This window comes from Colletotrichum chrysophilum, assembly GCF_026319265.1.
Source record: "Colletotrichum chrysophilum strain AFK26 chromosome Unknown scaffold_36, whole genome shotgun sequence".
Classification (NCBI taxonomy): Eukaryota; Fungi; Ascomycota; class Sordariomycetes; order Glomerellales; family Glomerellaceae; genus Colletotrichum; species Colletotrichum chrysophilum.
This window is the reverse complement of record NW_026517323.1, coordinates 117,303-140,966: the sequence shown is the minus strand read 5'-3', so window position 1 is coordinate 140,966 and position 23,664 is coordinate 117,303. Positions and strand designations below refer to the sequence as shown.

Genomic DNA, 23,664 nt, shown 5'->3' with positions numbered 1-23,664 from the left:
ACAGAGAAATATGCGCGATGTCGAAGAACCGACCAATCAGACAACAGCCAAATGGACAGCCCACCCTGGCGCAGCGCGGACGTCTCGAAGTACAGCCAACGCTGCTACTATCCCAGGCTTATCTTAGCCTTTAGTCTTTGTCTTCTGCCCATGTCATCGAAGGTTCGATGCAAGTCTGGATCTTATCAGTGGCTTGCGCAGGGAGACAAAGTTCGAAAATAGCTTCAGTTCGGCAAGTCGTGTAGAGTAAGCTATTCCGATGTTGGAAACAGTCGTTCCCAGGGGAATGGGTATGCAACATGGCCTGTGCCACTGACAGACGACCCGACTGCATGGGAAAGGGTCTTCGAGTTACCCCTTTCACCGTGACTCTCTCAACTTGAGATCGTTGAGCCCGTTGTGGCAAAATAAGAACGAAAACACTCCTCAGGTGAACTCAAGACGGTCACAAGTCGGGGGTCAGATTATCAGAAATCGTAAAATTGGCATTCATCATGATTCAAGTCTCTCCATAATAATTGTTGCAGTATTTTACTGCGGACACACCACCATTCTTGGTTCAGGTGGTCCGTTGATGACCTCGCTGGTCTTGTTATTTACGCAGCCTCACTCATCCTCAAAACCTAACCCTTGAATGGGGTCTCGTATGGCCTCTCGGCCTGAGGAGTGATTCTGGCAAGGTGCCTTCGGGAGCCATTATTCCAGTCAACGAGCGCAGAGTGCTGAGTGACTCTGTTGTCCCAAACGACAACGGTGCCTTCCTCCCACTTGACACGGGTGTGGAAGTCTGCGCCCCAAGCAATGTGCTCGTACAAAAACTTAAGAAGAGCGTCGGACTCTTCCTTCTTCAAACCGACAATCTCACGGGTGACTATTTTTGAATCAGCATATGCATTTTGGCGTCTTCAGTATCGACTTACACTGAGGGTTGATGTAGAGCGCCTTCTCGCCAGTAGCCGGGTGTGTGCGGACAAGAGGGTGGGTGTTGGCAACAGGCTCGCGGCGCTTGATGCTGCCCTTCTTCACAGAGGCAGCGACCTGCTCGATACCGGAGTGCACCGCCTGCAGGCCGTGGAGTCTCTCTTGGAAGAGCGGGCTCAGACGCCTGTAGGCCTCAACGGCGTCGCAGAAGAGAGTGTCGCCTCCAGTCTCGGGCTTGTCGAGGATGTACAGGAAGGTGGTACCGGGAGGCTGGGCCTCATAAGAGACATCGGAGTGCCAGGCAATGGAGCTGGTTCTGGTGGCGAAGAACTGCTCCGCTGATCGGTCACCTGCCGCGCGGTGAACTAGGTGAATCTCAGGGAAGCCCTCAGGAGATCCAGAGGTAGGGTGGATGTGATGGCGACCGAAGTAACCGCCGAGCTCGAGGGCCTTGTCGATGGGAAGGTCGGCAAAGTCCTGGCCGCGGAAAGCAACGACCTTGCGCTCGGCAACGTAGCGAGCCAACTCGTCCTTTCCGGCGTCGCTGAGCTTGCTCAGCTGGATGCCCCTGACCTCAGAACCGATGGTGGGCGTCAGGTCAGTGACCTGAGCCTCACTCTTGGGGAGAAGGTTGGGGAAACTGGGGTCTGCGTTCTTTCCGTGTTCTACATGCTGGAATGGTTGCAGAGGGGGGTATTTCTGCTCGGGGTTCCACGTGGGGAGGTAGTGAGGATACTACATCATACAGATCAGTCGCTGAATGCTGAAATGGGGTCCTCGAAAGAACGAACCTTGGCGCCCTCATGGCCATCTCCTCCCTTGGACTCGGCCTCCTTGTCGTAAACAACAGGAGACAGCTCCTTGTAGTCGCCAGAACCGTCAGCGTACAAGCGGAGGTTGTTCACCGGCAAGCTAGCCGGGTCCGTCACGGTGGACGTCGATGTTGCTGAAGGTGCCATTTTGTCTGATTATGCGTATGATTGCACTTGTTCTCAACGCTGTACTGTCTATGAGAAGGGCGGCTTGATGGAAAGTGTCCGATTGCTCTTATATAGATTACCCCTCCAAAAGGCATGACTGTCGGAGCTCATCCGATGACGGGCACTCAACCAGAAGAATTGCATGCTGGCAGGGATTGGATTGCGTTGTCTGCCCGACCGTCCAAAGAAAACAATATTCAGCCGACGCGGCCCCGATCTATGGCTACAAAATTACAGTCCATTGGCTTCTTGGGGTACATGAGACGAAAGATGGAGGTATCGGGTCCTGTGGATGGAGGGGAAATGACGCCATTCATATCGAAGTCAGCAACTTGAATGGTGGCATGAAGCGGCCTCAAGGACGGTGCCGATTAGAAATGGTGGCTGCGCGATGTTGCTATCTTGGGGGTCAAGCACGCAATTCTTGGATACGACTTGGTTGGAGATGGGACCCCGCAATCTGCACATGATCGTTTCGCCTCCGGGAAATTTTAAGCGCTTCACGTTTATTTGGTCCGATCTTATCTTGATACGTCTGGCATGTTTAAAGAGTATGAGAACGGAATTGACTTTGCCTGAGAGTGGCAATGGTGATTCCGAAGCGACTTCGGTGGTAACCGGAGAGAATGTCCGGAAATCTGGCTTGCAAAAGACGCCACGGCCCCCGTGTCTTCCGCAGTGTGGCTCAGCGGTGCTGATCTGGCAGTCGGCTCGGCAGTCGGATTCTCAGCTCAAACGGAGTGACGCCACTTGGTTGCATCGCCGTGGTCTCCGTCTCATCCGGTTCCGGCGTCGGGGTTTTTGTCGGAGAGCTTCCGGCATCGGCCGGCAAAGCAGAGACGACTCCGAGGGTTTCATCATGCGACAGAACCATGCTGTACTCATTGGTGCTATCATAGGGAGTTGTCTCCGGGACTTATACTTTATGAGCTTTTTGTTCAAAAGTCTGTATCGCTGCACCATTCCATCGTCATGATCATTGCCGTCGCTTCGTGCACAATGCCATCTACTCACCTACAGACTTCTGGTAGTCTATTTCAGCTGCGAATACTCGTTTGAAGGGCGTTCACTTTCGTACGGATGGGCGGATGAACCAGTTGCACCGACGGGAATCCTTCGGTACTTTTGACGAATGAAACGCGCCATAAGCGGAATTTGGCTCAATGTCCGACGGTTTCTAGTCCAACAAAAGGGAAAGACGAGCGGAGGTACTTTGGACGGCCCTCTCTGTCTGTCCGCCGCTGCCATCTTGATAGACAGATGAACTTCACAGAAGCAGACTCGGAGAAAAGTTGTGGAGTCAGATCTGGGCCATGAATTCGTCCGACTGAACACCAATGAATTACTATTGCTATATATCTCCGAGTGCGACGATTTCAAAGGATTCTTCAGTCGGTCTGCGGAGGAACTGTCTGTTTCTAGACGTGGCTCTTCTTCATGCGTTTAAATACTGCCAACCCATGGTATAGACGACCTCCGAACGCTTTTGCATAGATGGAGGAATGAACTCGATCGATGCCGGCATCATGGCTCGTTTTACCAAGAATTCAGATCGCGACTACGATGTTGTTCTTCTCGGAGCAACAGGATTTACAGGTCGCTTCGCTGCGATGCACCTCGCGGAAATTGATCGTGATCTGAAGTGGGCCATCGCAGGTCGTTCTGGGGCGAAATTGACTAAGTTGGCCGAAGAACTGAGACTGAAGACTTCTCAGAACCCAGGTGAGAACCGTCAATTCGCCAAATTAAGTCTTTTGGGGTGAACTCACGCTGATCCCTAAATCTTGAAGACGTCATTCCCGTCGAATTCACGACCCTAATCGCTTGACGCTCTGGCTATGCAGACCCGATGTTTGGTTGCGACGGTGGGCCCTTTTCCCCAGCATGGTGTCTTGGTGTTCAAAAGCTGCGCCGAGAACGGGACTCATTATGTTGATATGTGAGTTCAGAGCATCTTCTTTCTTCCCTTCTAACTTTGGGTTCAGAGCATTTTATGGCTTTAAACTAATATTCTCTAACATTATACCAGTGACGGCGAGACTCCTTCCGTACTGGAATTGATCAAAGCCTATGAAGACACTGCCAAGTCAACGGGGGCCATGGTAAGACCTGCCTCTAGAATCATGACACGCACTCAGATAAGATGTCTAAATACTGATGGCCGGTTCAAAGATGATACCTTTGTGTGGAGTCGGCAGTCTGCCTGCCGACCTTCTCACGTGCCTCATGGTTGAAAAGGTCAAGGAGACATTTGACTGCCCAACATCGGCTGGTCTAATATCAGTCCATGACTCGAGAGTACAAGCAAGCGGTGGCACATTGAATGGCTTAGTAACTTCTGTCTCATCATACGGCTTAAGAAACATTCTGAAAGCCGGAAAGCCTTGGGCATTATCGCCTATCCGTCCTGCGAGACCCCAAGCTGATGAGAGCAGAAACGTCAGCAAAGACATAATCGAGCGACTTAAACTTGGTACGCTCGGATTTGGTATGACGGGAACGCATGACCAAGCAATTGTTCAACAAACATGGGGTTTGCTGCAGCAGGCAGAACATAGCGGCCTTACATCCACATCATACGGTCCGAATTTCGACTTCAGGAGCGTTCAGCGATACCCGTCTGTAGTGCACGGTTGGGCTTTTTTGGCTTCTTGTTTGGGTTATGACCATTCTCCCGGCCATTCTTCCGCCCGTTAAATGGTTGATAAAGCTGCTCGTACCTCCAGGCTCTGGACCGAGTGAGCAAGAAAGACAGAAGAATTTCTTTGAGTATCGCGGCGTGGCCATCGCAGACCTGAAAGAAGATGCGCAGGATTTCCAAGGGAATCCTCTTCTCCAAAGAGGAGTGCAGGCGAGGTTGAGATACAACGGCGACTCCTACGTGTTTTCGGGCATGATGGCGGTTGAGACAGCTATGATTTTACTCGACTCTGGGGAGGATTGTGTCGCACACAAATTGGGAGGCGGGATTCTGACGCCAGCAACGTTGGGACAGCCTCTGGCTGATCGTCTAAGAACAGTCGGGGTACAAATTGAAGTAGAAGCGTTGTAGTTGAGCCGTTGTGTCACAAGAGGCAAGACTGAGGTAGCTACATGAAGGAGCAATATTGGAGCAACATCAAGACATATCGTCTCCATCCCGATAAATACCAAGTCGAGTTTTGTTTTTATTGGGTTTTCTCGATGGCGGCGTTTTTCAGCTACATACCTGTATTGTGACTACCTGTGGCCGAAGAATTACGGCAATCGGCTGGCAGGTTGAACTGGGGCAGTACATAAGAACGCGGCAGAATGAGATCTGATATCTGGCTTTGCTACAGGATCAAATTGGGCCTCAGCAAAAGCATACCCTCAAAGACGGTGTCTAGCAGTATTAAATAATGAACGAATAAAATTGCAGTACTAGTTTTGGTAAGGATCTCGGCCTATCTCCGGCTTTCCTTGTGGTGGTCATGCGGCACTTCATGCACGCCAGCTCACACATGCAGTAAGAATAGTCAGACTAAGAGGTTAGGCTATTTCTTATCTCCAATTTTGGGGCCCAAAATTAATTCCAGCCTCTTTCAACCTCCAGGATCTTGTTGACGCGTACTAATTAGATTCCAGCTGCAGCTCTCCATCAATGGTCAACGTCGATGATGAAGCTGATCGATGTGAGAACACTGAAAATAGAAGAGGTCTTTGACGAAGAAATCCCCAACTATGTCATCCTATCTCATACTTGGGATGAGGAGGAAGTCAGCTTTCAAGACTTTCAAGACATCGATGTCGCCCAGAACATGAAGGGCTTCGAGAAAATCGAGGAAATATGTCGCCTAGCTCGAGCTCGTGGAGTTGACTATGCCTGGGTAGACACCTGCTGCATTGACAAAACGAGCAGCGCGGACCTTTCGGAATCGATCAATTCCATGTTCAGATATTACCATGACGCGCAGGCCTGCTACGCATACTTGGCAGACATGCCCCGCACACGATCTTTGGAGAAGCACCTTCGTAACTGCCGATGGTTTACCAGAGGCTGGACACTTCAGGAATTGCTCGCTCCCGCTGAAGTGCGGTTTTACGATCAGGACTGGAATCTGTTGGGTACGAAAGAATCCTTGGTCGAGATCATCTCAGACATCACGGGAATTCTCTGCGACGTGCTGCTTGGCAAGACACCCCTGTGGGACATCCCCGTAGCGACGCGGATGGCTTGGGCGGCTGCAAGAAGCACGAAACGAAAGGAGGATGTGGCATATTCGTTATTAGGAATCTTCGACATCAACATGCCAATGCTGTACGGAGAAGGTCCGAAAGCATTTCGACGACTACAGGAGGAGATTTGCAAAAAGGACGACGATACCTCATTACTCGCATGGGATTCTCGCAGACCCCTCCACTCCCGAACTTCAGTGGCATTCGCGTCATCTCCAGCGGACTTCGCCGGTCATGAAAAAACGCAAGCAATTACACGCTTTCGAAATTATGATGTTGGGATGGAACTGACCAGCAGAGGCCCTCGCTTTATGGGAAGGAATCTTTGCATGGTTGTGATCCCGTCAGACAAAGATATCCAGAGACCTTGTCCCCATGGTATTTTAGGCCTCGCCATTGTACCCAAGCCTATATTGCTACCAGAAGAGGATAACGGAGGAATTATTCGATACGTTCTCCGCCTGGATATTGGCACTTCAACTCACCGTTGCGGCATCTTTCTCGAAAAGGTCCAGCCAGACCTTTTTCGGCGAGATTGCAACTTGCCCATGGCTTTGATGTCATACAAGCTCGACCATCTGACAGAGTACCAGCCCTCATTCATCATAGTTGAGGACCAACTTTCGTACCGCAGGCCCGACAGCACGCTTTGGGGGAGACACAAAAGTGTGCACGTACCTATAGATAAGCGTATCAAGATCAGTCGTATTTTACCAAGGACATCGTGGGATATTTGTAGTCGGCTTCTTTTTGCACCTCGATTCTCGACACAGGTCCAGGCTTTGAAGTTGGTTGTAAATCTTCAGCCGACTCAACTTGAGCTATGGATGCTCTGCGACCGGAGACATATCCAAAGCAGTGGGAGGCCTAGAATCTTGCTACTGGATGCATCCGCATCGAGATCAGACACAACGGATATTGGGATTCAAGCATTCCTTCGTCATATTAATCGTGAAGAGGAGGAAGATCACTGGCATGCCGTGATCTCAGAGGGTTTCAAGCCTGATTCGTTTGATGACTCTATCACAGCAGGACTCGGAACCCAACGATACCGGATTTCGGCTTTAGTCGATGTAAGAACTGTCAAGCTTAAGGGATACGATGTCAAAGAGTTTTCTGTTAGGTTCAACATTAGACATATATAATCGATACTGCAGCCTGCTTCTGAACAAGCTAGTTGGAAATAGATCATCTAATGGACCAAATACATAGCTTGTACAAATCAGCGACTTTGCAGCATCAAAGCAACTCTGCGCCCGCCTTCTCCTTCAGAAATCACTTCGAAACGATGTTGATCCTCGTCGCCGCGTTGATCTATGGGCGTGTAAGATGAAACAGGTCCCTTTATAGTGCTTTGAGCCACCAAGATTCCTTCAGCATCTCGGTTCCATGTGTGAGACAGCTCGCCACCTCGGAATGACGCTGTGATCAACCATTCAGGGTCGGAAAAGTCAAAAGGCGGCAGGCCCTTCCATCCCCTGGTCCGGATAGTCTCTACCACAACAGCCAAGAGCACAAGTGCGTTGAGAATGGCGATCGCAACCACGTAGACAATTTCTCCGATAACAAAGACTCCAATTGTTACACTTGCTTCCCTTTCTTCGGAGAAGTTTCCGACCATCAGCTGCGCTGCTCCGTATGCAGCCAATATCGACTCTGTCATTGCAGTAACGGCGTTTTCCAGTCCACGTAGCGTTGCTTCGGCTTCTGGGACAGTGCCGTTCTCGTTGGAAGATATGTTCCATGCGGTGATACTCGATAGGAATGCGTTGCCTAGGATGGACTCATAGAAGTTTGTCAAGTCATTCGAAATGAGCTCGAATTGACGCACAACAGTCCGCGTGAGGTTGCGCTGCGAATCGAAGTCGTCGATCTGACCTTCTGGAATGACTGTAATGTTTCGGCCGCGAATTCCGACAGAGACGTTGAAACGAGTAGGTGTGAAGTCGACGGTGCACTGGGTAGCGTTCAGGGCGAGGTAGCTTTTGCCTGCTGCAATGGAAACGTAGCGACGAATCGACTCAGGGCTATGTGCCACACCAACCGCGACGATGGCATCGGTGCTGTGTCCGACGTACTCGGAGTACTGTTGACTTCCGACGCTGTCGGGAAGCCATCCTGAAACCCCGAATATCCTGGAAGGGAATTCTCGGCCGATGACGAAGTCCATGCTTCGGTTGTAGGAGCACTGGACTTGCGGCAAGTAGCCATCCTCGTGAAATGAGTAGTCTACCGCTGAGGTCCTGTTGGTGATGGCAGTATCTTGAATGCCTACTGATGATCCAACACCGTAGGAGCGACCTTCATAGATGTACTGGGTGTTGTCGATTTTCGCGTGTCTACGGACCGATCCATCGGAGGTTGTTGCTGACGACCCTGAAGCAATGAGACTACCCAGCAGTTTTACTCCAACGGAGTAAGTAAAAAGCCCTTGCTTTGTTGTGGTGGATGGGCCTGCGCGTGAAATCTCGGAAGGGTATTCTTTGATCAGGGTGGTATTTTTGAACGAAGGGACTCGCAGGATCTCCTGCTCGACAATGGTGCTGCTAACAGGCGTCATTGCGCCAACCCGCAGAGCTGAGGATATCAGACCGAGGCCGGAAAATGCGATTATTGGCAGTAGAAACCGAAGTCGGATATCCCATCGTAAGCGTGGAATACCCAAGTTCATCCATCCTTTCAGGTTTTGTGTCGTTGAACCACCCGAGTTGAAGAAGGCCAGTCTGGAGCCATGCTGAATGAGAACGGCGACTGTTGAGGTGTGAATGAGAGCAAGGAGCGCCGCAAGGAGCTGAATCCCGGACTGGATGGCTGCGCGCTTAGATGTGATCGTCGCGAAGGATGATTCGTACCAAGATCCGTTCACTGTCCACCTCAGAGAATGGGCAACGATCAAGACAGAACTCAAAGCGGTGGTGATGATCAGACAGAGCGGGATGGTCCACTTCTCCCAGAAGCCCACTTCTTTCGGTGACCCGGCCGTAGAGACGGTCATGCTGGCCTCGGACTCGTGGATGGTCTGCCGCATCGCAGGATGTTGCTTTTTCTAGCAATGCAAAAGGGGCATTGTCTGAAGTGCAGAAACCTCAGCAACAGGCGGGCGTTGAGTCAAAATATGTTCGAGAGAGCCGAAGAATGCGGCAGAGCTGCAGAGATGGGACTGTATAGCCACCAAATTGCGGCACAGCTGCTCTTCATCCTGGAAAACCCAGTCTCAGCCCCATGTAGTTGCAGGAATCTGCTGGTTTGTTGGTGCACGCAACCTAGCTGTTGACCGTGAGAGGCCAATCGGAGTTCGTCTTTTAGCGCGCAGGGGTCGCAGCCTTCTGCTTGCCCCCCCCTGTTAAAGGAGCATCGCAATTAACTATGGATGCAACAGCCGACGATTCTGTTCAGCTTTGGGTCTCAGCCTGGCCTGCAGATAAAGCCCCTGGATCTGGTGTGCCATCCTCTTTCTTGTTCGCAAGCTGGCCCCGGACCCCAATCGGGGCCGGGGCCGAGGCCGGGGCTTGCCCGAAACGTGTGGGCCCCGCCCGCTTTAGCCAGTTGGCGAGCTCCGGTCGACCGTGGCAGTCCGGCGAATGTGCCCAATGATGCGAACTGACGCCGCTTCTCCTCTACCAACGACCTTTCCGGAAACGACAGGTGCCTTGGAATTCCCGTTCTTGATGACTATTGCAACGGGATCTAGACGCCTGCTCGATTGAGTTTCGAGCGGGGCCCAGGGCCAGCTAGAGGTTGACGTTCTTAAGATGGCACTGAATGCATGAGCGCCGCAAAGAGGAGGACGCTGAAAACTTGTAAATGTTGTTGAATGCCTGAGCTTTCAGTTGCCTACAGGTTGAGGGCTCAGAGCAGCGTCCCAAAAGCCTGGCCATATTGGTGGGCAACTGACTAGTCAGCCAACACACCACGCTTCGGCCCGCGACAACGGCCTCCATCCTTGTCGGAGTTCGTCTGTTGGCTAACGACGGTTGAATTGAACGCTTTAGTGATGAATCCCACCGTTTTCTTTGTGATTTTCAAAGACAATCGCGCAAAAGGAGGGCTCTTTTCTCGCAAGGGAGGAGTGTTGGGCCCAGACACGTGACGTCATACCATAATTACGCGGACAGAGCTACGTCATTCAACGTTCTCGCCCGTCGTTCCTGACAATCAGACGCAGATCATCCCAGCCTCACCCACTGCCAAAACTCGTCCGACTTCATCTGCTGATAACATCTACCTACCTTATTCTTGCCGAATTCGTAATCTTCACTTTCAATTCAGCCGCCTTCATCACCTACAAACAACATCCGAAACCCCAAACATTCACCAATACTCACCCACTCAATCCACCACGACATACAACAGCCATGGCAGAGGCAGTAGCTGGGGCGGTTGTCGCTGAGCAGGTCGTCTCAACCAGCCTCGAGGCAGGAGCTGCTGTTGCCGTCGCGCGTCCGACGCAGCCTTTGAAGGTTTCTCTTTCTCAGATCGCCACCACTCCCACCGATGATGCCTCGTAAGTTCAGCATTGCCATTGTTATAACCACTCCTAACAAACAACACAGCCTCTCTCTGGCACGCTCTCGTCACTCAGTCACCGTCATCAATCACAAGGCCTGTATATTCGGCGGAGAGACGGCCGATGGCCAATTGTGCACTACCGATTTTCACGTCTTGTCTCTTCCAGCCGTGACCAACGGCGAGCCCGTGGCGGCGTACGCCTGCTACCCCGCCTTTGCGATGCAGGATGTAGAGACTGGCAAGACTTACATCCCTGCCCCACGGACGAAACACGCGGCGTGTGCTCGCGGTCAATTTGCAATCATTCACGGCGGTGCTGATGCCAACGGAAAGCCCATTGAGGAGACGTGCTTGTGGCTGTGGGACTCGGAGAGCTTGAAGTGGACCAAAATCCAGGGAGCGAGCCAGATCGGCAAGACGCTCACACCCAGATTTGATCATCACATTTTCTTCGATCACGCCCAAGATATTCTGGTCCTCCACGGTGGGCGTACTGCCGCGAATCAGAAGGCCAGCACGGAGACCTGGCTGTACAACTTCGACACACTGGCTTGGACGGAATTGCCAGCTGCCCCAGAAGCACCTACTGCAGCTGCCTTTGTAGACAACGTCCTGTACACCATCGGCACAGATTCCGATATGAGTGGCGCTATCCACTACATGGACCTCAAGTCCAACGCTACGGACCGCGAGAAGCCGGACGCATTGGTCTGGAAGACGGTCAACTTCCCCACCAACCCTCTGGTCCCTGGACCTCGCCCCCGTGAAGGTGGCGCACTGGTGCCTATCGACACCGGAGTTGGCCGCCACTATCTCATTTACATGTTTGGCAAGGAAGAAAAAGCGGGCGAGAAGGACTACCACAGCGATATTTGGGCAGTACAACTTCCAACCCACGGCTTTACTGCGGCAGCTGTGAAGGACGCGATCCGCGACAAGCTGCCTCGCGTAGAGTCGGGCGAGTTCAGCTGGGCCGAGGTGGAGCTCGTGCCAACGGAGGAAGTTAAGACAGAGGGAAAGGCCCATCCGGGTCCGCGTGGTTTCTTCGGCGCTGGCTCCGCAAGCGGGAAGAGTCTCATCTTTTGGGGCGGTGACAGCGCGAAGGGTAAGGAAGGTGATGGCTGGCTTCTTCAGGTACGGTGAGAGATGGAAGTCGAGGGCGACGAATACTCAAAATAAGTAGAGCAAAACTTCCAATCACAAGGATTAAAATTTAGGCAATTTAATGTAGCTTAAACTCGTTCTCTGTCACTTGACACTCACTGGGCGTGCCGTGTTGAGTCGTAGAGGTAAAACTCAAATAGCCGAGGGGCACCAAACTGGGCATGTAGAGATAAAATCGAGGCTCTACAGAGCATTCATCCTTCAACATCTACGCATCACCCTCCAGCCGCTAGCCACTTGCAGAAGCCTTAACCGCAACTTCAACATGGGTTGTTCCGTCAGCGTCCAGACCGAGACGGTCACTAAGGAAAATGCAACTACAACACCACCGTACAATGTTTATTTCATCTTCTACGACAGTATCGGCGAATCTTACGAGTCTATGGAGAACTTGCGATGGGAGGCGCGCTTGGTCGTGCAAGCCTCCCGAGTTTCAAGCCACATGAAGAAGGGGTTCCACCTCTCTCCAGCAAACGAGCTGCCACAATCAGGCTGCATCATCCGGAACTGCCAACCCCATCAAGCTTTTGGGGATCACTCTTGGAAACATCTCCGTCGCTACATTCTAGCAGATTGGGAAGCTGGATGGACAGCTCACGTGTTTGTTGGATCAAATGAGATGGAGGCTCTGGCCGAGTTTAGCCTGAAGGGCCTTACGACCGATCGCATAGCCCACGGCTACGCTTGGAACCCGGAGTGGCTTACGGTCTACTACTATGACGCTTTCAAACCTGAAGAGAATTTCAGTACGCTGCTTGAGGACATGCCTCTAGAAGGGTTGTGGCCTTGGCCCAAAAGCGCAGAATGCAGAGAGAGTGGGCAGGATGACAACGAAGATATGGCGAGCAGCAAAGAAACCATCGACGACCACTCTGAAGGAGAGGCCTCTGGACGTTTAACTCCAGATTCGACGGAGTATGATACCTGTCTTCCTGATTACTCCCAATTGGATCGAGAGCAAATACAATTCTAGGTGGAGAAACAGAGAGAGCAGAAGACGGCTCACAGGGAACACCAAGGATCGGGCATAGGTTGGCATGGTTGCGATTAGCTTTCTCGTTTTCACTGCTAGCCTCCAATACACAATCGCGTTGATGAAAACCAGTATATCCCTCGACGACATTTGTCGATTTGCTGGTAAATTTGAGACTGACTGTGCTGGGCAGAGTCGCTCTTCCAGTCTCCTCTCGCTCATAGGTAGTCAAACGAGCCAAGGATCTTTTCGAAAGCAAGAAGGTCGTTATCTGGCCAACGCGCTACCTATTATACATGTCATAGTACTCTATCAGATATCGTTGTGATTGTTTTCTTTCTCTTTACTTGGGCTATTGTCATCTCCGCAGTTGTGGCTATCAATATTGTTATGCAAAACGAAAAGTAGGACTTTGTATATGACTCAGAGGACGGATGATCGATTGCGCGTACCTTGATAGAAAATGGCGATTCGTAAGACGCCAAGTTGCAGAGATGCCTTGAATAACACAGCATTTCCCTCTGTATTATATATGCCCAGAGGTCACGGCAGCCGGAATTCTCTATTTTGTTACGATTTGACGCTACACTTTTCGTTCCTTTCCCGATCAGCATAACTTTCACTGTATAAGAGATCTACAAAATGGGCAATCATCCCAGCAAGTCACAGCTTTCATGCGAGTCATAGCCAGAGAAAATCGCCAGGTCAAGCGCTACAGAGATCCCGCCTCACAACGTCCGCATTTCGTTCTACAGCGACTGTGAGTCTGCAAAGGGGCTCCCGTGGGGAGATGTCGAATGGAGCGCGGAGCTGTACATTCAGACGCAAAGCATGTCTCGCCTCATGCGAGACGGCATTCGCATCTCCCCAATCACCGAAGTTAACAATACCGGGGTGATGCTTGAGAACAAGTTTCCCGAATCCTTTAAACATCGCCAAGTCCGTCATACACGGCGCTATATTTTCCGCCATTCTCGCGGAGAGCATGCGTGGACTGCCCATCTTTTCGTCATGGCGCGGTCCATTCGACCTTTGTCGGAATTTCTTCTCTCTGATTTAACAACAGCCCGCATAGCGCACTGCATTATGATGAACAGCGAGAGCCTGCTCGTTTACAGATACAACTCATTTTACTCAGAGGGGAACTTCCAGACGATCCAAGAGGACCAGCGGCGCAGCAATTTGTGGTCTTGGTTCAGGATCACAAGCCAGACCGCAGGGGTTCCGACGGGGTCGAATTTGCATCTTCCCACCGTGCACAAAGTGGAAGCAGCCAAAACTTTCCACGTCGATTCGGTTGATAGTGCAGGCTGGTAGCCATTCCATTTCCATGTGGAGAAAGATGAAAAGTTTGCGGATGCTTACGACTTTGGCGTCACACGAAACTCTGTGTAGTCACCTGGATAGAAAGAATGATAATGTCACTTGATTGCGAAAAACATGGCTAATAGTGAAACAACTAGACATGTCCTCCCCCCTGGCATTTAAACATCGGCAGCGTACTAAGGAATTAGCAACGCGTCGCATCGAGGACTCATTCTGATGGAGGAAGAGATACGTGAATTCGTTGTTGGCCAATCTGTGTAGGAACTTCCCTTGTGTAGCTCATAGTCCACTCCAACGGTCCCGCAACCTTGTGGGCAAGCAGACCAATTTGCGGTTCTCTCTAATTATATCAGTGTTAGCCCTCAAGCGAGGATTTATAAAACTCACAGAAGAACACCTACGTTATGTGGCTTAGTTTTTCTTTTACATCATCCTCAACTCCCACTACTCTTTTTACCATGTCATTTTCGTCGCAAGAAATGAACGAAACGTCCTATTCCACCGGCATGATCACACCGACCTCACCAAGCAATATGACTGACATTTACTTTCACCCTGATAGCATTTTCTTTTCCAGCCACAACCCCACGAACACTAAAGAAGACGAAGATGCTTGCATGGACAGTTCCCTCAATCAGAACAACAAGGATGATGACTGTGGAAGGCCTCCAGTCAACCAGAGCTTGAGAATCACACACGTGAACTGCGCAATGATTCCCGAGTTCAACGTACGATTTCTCTGGGTCAATCAAGTTGAAGAATCATGGGCAGAGACCCAAAAGTCGTTCCTGTGGGAGGCAAACCTGTATGTACAAGCGCGAGATGTTGGCCAGCTCATGCATGAAGGCTTCTATCTCTCCACGGATCAAGAGATCAAAGGCACAGGCTGCATCGCGCAGAATGTCTGTCCCGGGGAGCCTAACTATGAAGATTGGAAGCATACACGCCACTACATTTTCAAGGACACCGACATGAAGTGGACTGCTCATCTGCACGTTTGCGCCAGCCAGATGGCCAAACTCGCTCGATTCCGCCTTACCGATCTGAAGCCTTCTAAGCTTGTCTTCAGCTGGGCCTACAACCCAGAGGGGTTTCATGTCTATGGATACAGTCTATTCAATCCGAAAGACAATTTCAACACGATTTATGAAGACGTGCCACTTGAGGGTATCTGGCCGTGGCCCAAAGAGAAGCGAATTCACCCATCAATTCCTGCGGGAACGCCTAGAGCCAACGACGACATGAATCAAAAAGGAATGGGAAATCCGTACCCATTCGAAGCTTATAATGGAGTACCCCCGTTGTTGCGACCCGGGTGGCAGCCCCAACCACAGCCCGGTTTTACATACCTCTATCCTCGCCCGCCCCCCTTTGTGCCCACAGAATAGGCCTATCGCTTTGGTTGGAGACGGAGTTTGTCAGCAGGTGGTGCAGAGGAGAAGACTGCAGCGGCAACCCGACATATGAGACCCTGGTTGCTCAAATCATCAATCACTTGTAGCGTTAACCTTGGTGCAAGTAGAAAGCTGAAGCTACCGTTTCAAATCGTTACAGTCTTACGTCTTACCCCTTCTGTTGGAGCAGAACAAAGAGTTTGGCCGTGTTGTCACTGATCGATGTCTTGAATGCTACGCGTGCTCTGGCAACTTCGGATCTAGATCTAGGCCCCGGCTATGATTATATCAGATGCTGACACTAACGCATGTTTTAATAAGTATTTTTCGGACATCAAAGGCCGTGCACTTGCATCGGCATGAGGCTATTATTGGCCCCCGGGGCTCGAGACGATCTCGACGCTAAGATAGCCACAGCCGTACGCCTGAGCTTCAAGACAAATCCGTGATGCTCAGAACATACAGGAATTGCCATGGCACGGAACCGTGTCTTCTCGTTATCTGCCAGGCTCGCAAAATCAAACGTTGCTCAGTCATGCTCCTCCCACAACGTCAAGCTGACAGTTGCTTGTTAATCCCATTTCTTCTGATTTAACCACATCTATACATGCCCATGATCAACAAAGCTCTTTGAATTAGATGCTGACAGCAGATACATCCAAATCATGGAGATTGAAGTCAGCGATGTGTCGCCTAGAAGATAGCCTAAGCAGAACGGCACATCTCACGATGCGGTAAGCTGACAGGTTGAAGATGAACATTTGCAATCTGCAAACGCACCGCCCTTACCATCCTGTCGGGCCGAGATGAGAACAGGTCAGCGATATTCAGCCGTGATTCGCACGTTCGGAAAATGCAATTCGAAGAACCATTCCTCAATCGCACTAGATGCATGACATCCTGGCCGAAACCCGCAGCCGAGTACCCACGTAATCTCGAAATCGTGGGACCCAGACCCAAAAACCCCAACGACAGCGCACATCCTGCGGGAATCCCTGGTCATTGTAGCTCCTGTAGATCTACTCATTACCGACAAGCCAGTATAAAGGGGAACCTCGTCCGTCGTTGGAAAAGAAAGTCGCAGCTTCACATCTCAGTGTCCTTTCCGTACCCTGTCCACCCAGAACAAGACATGTCTCCCGACGCGGCCCCATCCTACGAACCCCTCCCCGCCCCTCGGCGGATCGTCACAACCCACAATGCCTTCGGCCAGGCAGTGATCGACAAGAGCGTCCCGCAAGAGCTCGAAAAGACCGCCGGCCCGGGTGCCGACCTGTGGCTCGCTTACGCCACGCCCTCCCTGCCCGCACCTCTCGCCGACGGTAGCGATATGGAGTTCTACAAGTCCAGACTTCCCAACAACGTGGGTATCGCATACCCTGGAGGCCTCACCACACGATTCATCGACTTCTTGCCCGGACAGGAGGCGCCGCTTCACCGAACCGAAAGCATCGACACTGGTGTCCTGGTGGAGGGAGAGCTGGAACTTTTCCTCGATAGTGGGGAGACTCAGATTCTGAAGCGTGGGGATGTTATTGTGCAGCGCGGCACGCTTCACGGTTGGAGAAATAGAAGCGACGGAGTGACTGCGAGGTTATTCATTGTGGTTACAGCTGCCGATATGCCGGTTGTCAATGGGGAAAAGCTGGAGGAAGATATGCCGATCCCAGGCTTGGAGGGCAAGAGATAGTTGAGAAAGCCTTCAGAAAAGATGACCCCCGTCAATTACAAACAGAGCCCAAGTGCGAAACCATCAGCACGCGCCTAGCTGCAGCTTATAATCGTCTGTTCTGTGCTTCGCCTTTTCTCAGATGCATCGAGCTCTACGCGGCTGCCACGAGAATCTTGCCCATCAAGCTCAACTCGCGACTGGAGCGCTTGAAGCTCTGCAGCCGGAGTCGCATAAGCCATACCTGGCACACCATTATGTGACCAAGAACTACTTGACTGGGCAATCCCGAGTTCAGCTCTTGAATCCTCGGGATTGTCAAAAGGCCTAGCCTTTGATCCACGTTGCCCCTGTCCTTTTCGCCGTCGCAGTATCATGAATGCAAAGCCACCCAGTAAGACAGCTACTATAATGCTTCCCCCAACGATACCACCCATTGCTGCAGGGCTCAAAGGGCTGACGTGGTTGTCTTTGGCATCACTCGATCTGTCACGACCAAATGACGAATTGAACAAAGTTGCGACGCCTTCGTTATACTGTACATTCGAAAGATTTCTGCTAGTCTATTAGTATTGTCTCCGAAGCATTCTTTGCAAGCATACCTCACTTACTCGGGGTTGTCATACCACGACTTGATAACATCCGGCGAGTCGTACGCAGCGGCGTCATGATCATACTGTGTTTTCCACTGCAGTTTAGTCAAGTCAAATATTCCTAGGCCTTGATCTAGCGGGTCCTTGGTCGATAATAGTTGCGAGGATAGTAAAGTCGGGTCAACCCCCCCAACTGTAATGAGTTGACGACGGCCGGCCACGACGCATCCCATCTGAGCGCGCGGAGTCTTTGTGTAAGCTGCCCGTGCCCACACAAATCCTGGCAAACTCAAGATCCAGATGTCACCAAACCCAATCCGACCATCGACGTGGCCACCAAAAATGAAACTGCGGAGGGTGTTAGCACGTCTCTCCAAGGAATGCACCGTTCGCCTACATCTCGTATGTGTCATTAAGACTCTTCGCTCCCACTGTGCAAGACCATCGGCGGGCAGGCGGTGAGTCACCAGTGGTCTGCTGTGAGTACCAAGTCCTCGTCACAGGGTCCATGAGCCAGACAATATCCATGGCATTGTCATTGGACTTTGTGCTTGCGGCATCGTAGTGTGCTCCTCCTAAAATCATGATCAAGCCCTGCGATCCGAATTTCGGGATGTATTGAGCACTTGCAGCGTACAAAGTTTTCGACTTGGAGTACGGTGCTTCGGTAGTGTTTCTCCATACCCGGTCTTGCGACGAAGATGTGAAATTGAAGGAGACAAAGCCTGACATGTAACCTCCATTGGGCATGTCCGGTTTGATAGCGGTTGTAGTTTCTTCCATACCTCCGATGTAGAAAGCCGAATTAGATGCGCTTGTGAATGCTCCACCATGAGAGCGGTGGAAATCGGCCTGGCCCTGATTGAGGTTTTCATCGATGGCCCAAGATCCGCCACCTTGCCCATCGGCAGTGAACTTCCAAAGCTCTGTTTGAGACCGAGTCTTGTTCTCATTCAAGCCTCCCCAAACCCAAAACGATTTTGAAGAATGGTCCGCAAACACCGCCTGTCTCTGTACGATGGGCGCGTCTTTCCGAATCTGCCTCATTTTCACATTCGCCGGTGTCCAAGACTGTGAGAGCGGTATAGATAGTGTACTGGTGACTTTTAGGGACGAAGATGTTTAGTTTTCCATTACGCGAATTTTGTAGATTATATCATAGACAAACCTGACTTATGACCTTGATACGTCCCTTGAGATCGTTGAGACACTGTGCCGCCATCGATATAGAGGTAATCATCAATGACCAGGGCTACATGATGTATTAGAGTCTGTGTGTTCGTCACGGATACTCGATTCATCTAGCGCTCCATACCTCGAGCCCAGGTTCTTCTCACAAAGTCGATTGATGCTGGGGTGTCGGAAATCTCAGTGCTTTCTTGTGCGCCGCAGAACCTCAGCAGGCTGCCCATCACTGCCAACGCCATCAATCTAGTCATTAAGTACAGCATCATCGGCGAGGTTTTGGTCGGTGAATGGTGGCAATTTCAGGATAGTGCTGTCTGAATCGTCCGAGTGAAGTTCTCATTCATGACATACCCTAGAAAGAGAGTACCATTGAAGTGTGTGATTTAGTTCTACCTGGACATCCCTTTTTATTCGTCTTCCGCCAAGACTTCGTATGTAACGTGTCACAGGGAGCTTACCGAATGAAGACAGACGGAGTCGCAAAGTCAACTTCAAGTAACACACTGTGGCTGCTGTCTTACTTCGGTGCGATGGGGCTAAGTCCTCCTCGGATGCACTGCGAATCCCTCAACCGGTCAGAGTACGAATCTGAGCTTGTCCTGTAATCATGAATCAGTTGAAACCTTTGAACTACGAATTACCAAGCCTATCTCGATATGTTGTGTGGTAGTGATCACAGCCAGATCACAGCTGTCGGGGCCAATCCCAAAAGTGAGCAAATGCAGGCCGACATGCTTCCAGTAGAAACAGATAGACTTATGCATTGACGATCGTGACTATGGCTGCGAGACGCCACGGGGTTCGGCATGGAGGCTTGATATGCCTTGCACGGTTATGTCTCAGCCCGACACGCCTTTTTCACTTGGTTCCAGTCAGGTCCTGAAATTATCATGTTGTCACTGCTTGACCTGCCATACTGTTGCCAGCGAATACCTGCGGTCAGCAGCGGTGGTGGCGGGAGACGAGAGACACTATCGGCGGGAAAACCTTTAGTACCAAGAGCTAAGCAGCTATGGATTGGCGCAGCTGCGCGTAAGGCCAAGAACAACGTGAGACAGAATTTAAATGAAATTAGGTATCAGCGACGCCTTTGGTTCCCCTTTACTCTTCTTTCGTTCCTCCTCTGGCCAGAAGTTCCTTCTCCAGTCAGGCTGTCATGATACATTTAGCGCCAGTACACGGTCTTTACTCCTGGAATCTGTTTCTACTTCAAGTTTCAACTCACATTGAAACTATCACTTGCTCACTTTGATTATCGGACATTGATTTACCTTCTCGTCCAAACTTACCCCAGCAATAACCTCACATCCCCCGCTTGTTTGACTTGAATTCTGGTCATGAACTCATGATGGCGCTGCTTTGGATATACCTGTCCAGCTAAGAACAGAAGTCGCCCCAAGAGATGAATTAGGAAAATTCACAAGCCGGTCTTTTATTCGTCATTGCGACGATGAAAACTCGTGGCCTATCGCAACGGGTGACCGAGTCTATGGAATTGTCTTGGGGACAGCCCCAATTGCCTTCACTATCTTCTGGCCAAAGAGATAACGGAATAAATTCAATTCGGACTTGTTTGCACAAAGAGAAACGGGCTCCTAAAGCAAATACCCAACATTATGGCTATGTTACGAAAGAAGCGCAAGGAGACGGTTCACAGTTGCGTTGCAGAGCTTGAAGCGTTGGAAGGTACGTAAGGCACTGATGAAGAATCTCCTAAGTAATCGACGCCACACACCAGCAGAATGGGACAGTTCGCTGGTCACTTGGTGGTAGGAAACTTGGCATATCAGCGCCCTCCTCGTCAATAAGTCGCTTACAGTCTTCCTATTGATGCCCTATTGGTAAATGATGTAGTCGCTATGATTGGCCTCTTGGTTGTCACACAGCATTAAGCTAGCCATCATCAGACAGGCTGTGTTCTTGGCAAGGCACTCTCTGCCCGAAGGTCGGCTGGCGATTAAGCCGCTTCGCGGGGCTGTCAGCTTGATCTTCGTCATCCTCCGGACTTTGATTCGGGCTCGACCTGTACGTGGCGCCTTCACCAAGTCTACCAGTAACTAAACGAAAGTCACAGCTTTTGAAGCCTTTGGCTCCTTGTGTCCCAATCAGTTTATGGTCCTGCCATTTTCTACAGTCTTCATGGAGTCCATCGCAGCTTTGGGCTTAGCCTGCAACATCTTCCAGATTATCAGCTTCGGCAACGAGACGATACGCCTCGTCAGAGATGTGTATAGCAGGGGATTCCTCGAGACGCCTCTGGCTGAACATGCTGTCACACTCAGAGATGTTGCCTCTCATATCATCGCGTTCGAAACGCCGGTAAACCCACGAAAATACGAGGTGCAGCTCAAAGACAACGCGACAAAATGCCATGCAGTTGCCCGGGATCTGGTGGAAGAAATTAAGCTTTTGCTATCCGAGAGGGCCAAGGGTGATTTGGCTGGGACCTTAAAAGTTGTGTCGAAGGTAGCTTGGAGAAAACGGCGTCTAGAGAGGTTGGAAAAGCAGTTGTGTGCTGTTGAGAAACAGATGCAGACTGGTCTGCTTGTTCGAGTTTGGTACATTCTAATAGGATCGAATGGATTGAATCTGCTCGTCTGTCTAACCTCGAGGATGTTATAGTGACAGGATTGATGCCATCGGGGCTAAGCAACGCACCTTGAACGAAGACGTCCATCGCCTAATTCAGCAGAATGGCAGTGGGGAAACACAAGCATCCAAGCTGATCTCTGAGTACAGCAACCTCACAAGAGACCAGATATCTCTCAAAGCTGTCGAATTGCAGTGCCAGATAAACAATGATATAGGGCAATCTCACAATGATATCATCGTGAACATGGAGAAGGCGGTTGAGTCATTCTCATCGCAAACCGTCTCTCACATGACCAAATTGGAATTTAGTCGGGAAAAGGCTGAACAGAAGGCACTTTTCATCAACAGTCTTACCTTTTCTGGTATGAATGAGCGCCGAAATCAAGTCTCCGAAGGCCATGAGGGTACCTCACAATGGATCTTCTACAGAAGCGAACCAGATCTTGAAGGTTCATGGAAGGGTTTGTACGGTGAAGCGAAAAATCAAGGTATAGGTGAAAAAGACTCTGTCAGGCCTTGGGACAACTTCAGCGACTGGCTACAGTCAAATGAGCAGATTTACTGGATTAGTGGGAAACCTGGGTCGGGGAAAACCACTATGGCCAAGTACATACTGAGCCATCCTATGACAAAACGCCTACTCGACTCCTGGAAACCTGATTTTATGATGGTTTCACACTTCTTTTGGCGTCCGGGCAGCACCTTGCAGCAGAATATCAAAGGAATGGTTGCCTCGATTCTTTACCAGCTTCTTCGGAATAGCCAGCTCTCTACCGATCTTGCCATGTGCAATGTTCATGACATCACAGAGAAAAGACCGGATGGTGTATGTGGCAACTGGTCATTGACAGAATTGAAACAGACTACAGCCACTGTCTTGGAACAACATGAGAGGCCCGTCTTTGTCTTGATCGACGGCGTGGATGAAGTTACCCCGAGCGATGGTGTCAGGGATCTGCTTCTGATGATAGAAGATCTATACAAAAGACCCAACGCCAAGCTGTGCATTCTCAGTCGTCCGGTTGCGTTGGTACAGAGAAGTCTAGCGGGCTATCCGAGCCTTCGCATTTCTGACTTTACCGCCGGAGATATCTCCAGATACACACACGACAAGCTTGTCAAGTCATTCGAAGACCTCCAAGGCCATTCACCTAGCCTTAGCTTCGCTCAGGTCAAATTGCTGATCCGCCAGCTGGTCAACAAGGCCGAAGGAAGTTTTCTCTGGCTGTATCTGTCTCTAAACAGTGTAGTCCGCGGAATTCAGCAAGGAGACGAGTTCAATAGCCTGCAAGCTAGGATCTTTAGCCTCCCTGAAACAATTTCGGACCAGTACAAGGAAATGTGGAAGCGTACGAGTGAAGATACAACAGTCTATCAGCGCCGAGCAGCACTTGTCTTCAAGCTCATCATTTTCGGCAGAACACTCGCCGTTCAATCTTGGCCTGCCACTGTACTAACCATGACTTTGGTAACTACCCCTTGGGGACAAAGAATTCTCGATGGTGGCCCCGATATTGCTAGCGTTTAGGCTCATTCATTGCAGCGCTTACGACTTTCTCACCGACACTGTTGAAGGCCATCGAATTCTTGACCGAGAGCCAGCCCCTATCATCGAAATTCTAGTCCGCTTAGTTTCTGGTCTCCTGGCCGCACACAGGATCAAAAACCTGCTAAAACCTCGCAACGGCGCCCGCTACCCTGGGATTCATTATCAATCTAGATATCCGCACTTGCTCTCTCACAGTACTACTGAGTGGTTTCTGGAGAGAATATCGTCGATCTTGACGGCTCATGTGTCTACTGCTGGTCTTGTTCTTTTGCCACCTAATGCGAAGGCGCTGATAAGAAAATGCGCAGAATTGTCGGCGTCCGGTGAGCTCAAAAGTCAGTACTCGACGTGTGTTTCTGGTGCATGCAATAGACAGGAATTTCTCAGTCAAGCCGCTTTCTATCTTGGGTTCCGTAATACCCATCAGGTCTATGGCACAAGTACAAAGCCAGAGGAGATAACAAGCATGTTCTTTGCTCGATGTCAGCGGTGTCTACAAGTTTTGAAAGGCCACAAGTTTGACTTTATCATGAGTAATGACAGCGTGAGAGCTGCTGATTGTAATCCTGCTTCTAGAGCTGACAGAATTACTTGAAGAGCATGACACAA

General features: G+C 50.6%; 4 protein-coding genes across 4 annotated transcripts; 2 read left to right on the top strand and 2 right to left on the bottom strand.

Moving 5' to 3' along the window:
* Positions 1 to 623: 623 nt before the first annotated feature.
* COL26b_005367 (uncharacterized protein) lies at positions 624 to 1,880 on the bottom strand (the record flags this gene model as incomplete). The annotated part of the gene is made up of 3 exons (XM_053178215.1): positions 624 to 871; positions 921 to 1,656; positions 1,713 to 1,880. The coding sequence occupies 3 exons, from the start codon at positions 1,878 to 1,880 to the stop codon at positions 624 to 626; spliced, it is 1,152 nt and encodes a 383-aa protein (XP_053037806.1).
* A 5,440-nt stretch (positions 1,881 to 7,320) lies between these two features.
* Positions 7,321 to 9,126, bottom strand: COL26b_005366 (uncharacterized protein; the record flags this gene model as incomplete). The annotated part of the gene is made up of 1 exon (XM_053178214.1): positions 7,321 to 9,126. The coding sequence occupies one exon, from the start codon at positions 9,124 to 9,126 to the stop codon at positions 7,321 to 7,323; it is 1,806 nt and encodes a 601-aa protein (XP_053037805.1).
* A 1,327-nt stretch (positions 9,127 to 10,453) lies between these two features.
* COL26b_005365 (uncharacterized protein) lies at positions 10,454 to 12,744 on the top strand (the record flags this gene model as incomplete). The annotated part of the gene is made up of 3 exons (XM_053178213.1): positions 10,454 to 10,602; positions 10,652 to 11,746; positions 12,015 to 12,744. 3 exons carry the CDS (start codon positions 10,454 to 10,456, stop codon positions 12,742 to 12,744), a joined length of 1,974 nt encoding a protein of 657 aa, XP_053037804.1.
* Positions 12,745 to 16,596: 3,852 nt separating this feature from the next.
* On the top strand, positions 16,597 to 17,154 carry COL26b_005364 (uncharacterized protein; the record flags this gene model as incomplete). Its single annotated transcript, XM_053178212.1, has 1 exon — positions 16,597 to 17,154. The coding sequence occupies one exon, from the start codon at positions 16,597 to 16,599 to the stop codon at positions 17,152 to 17,154; it is 558 nt and encodes a 185-aa protein (XP_053037803.1).
* Between the last annotated feature and the right edge of the window lie 6,510 nt (positions 17,155 to 23,664).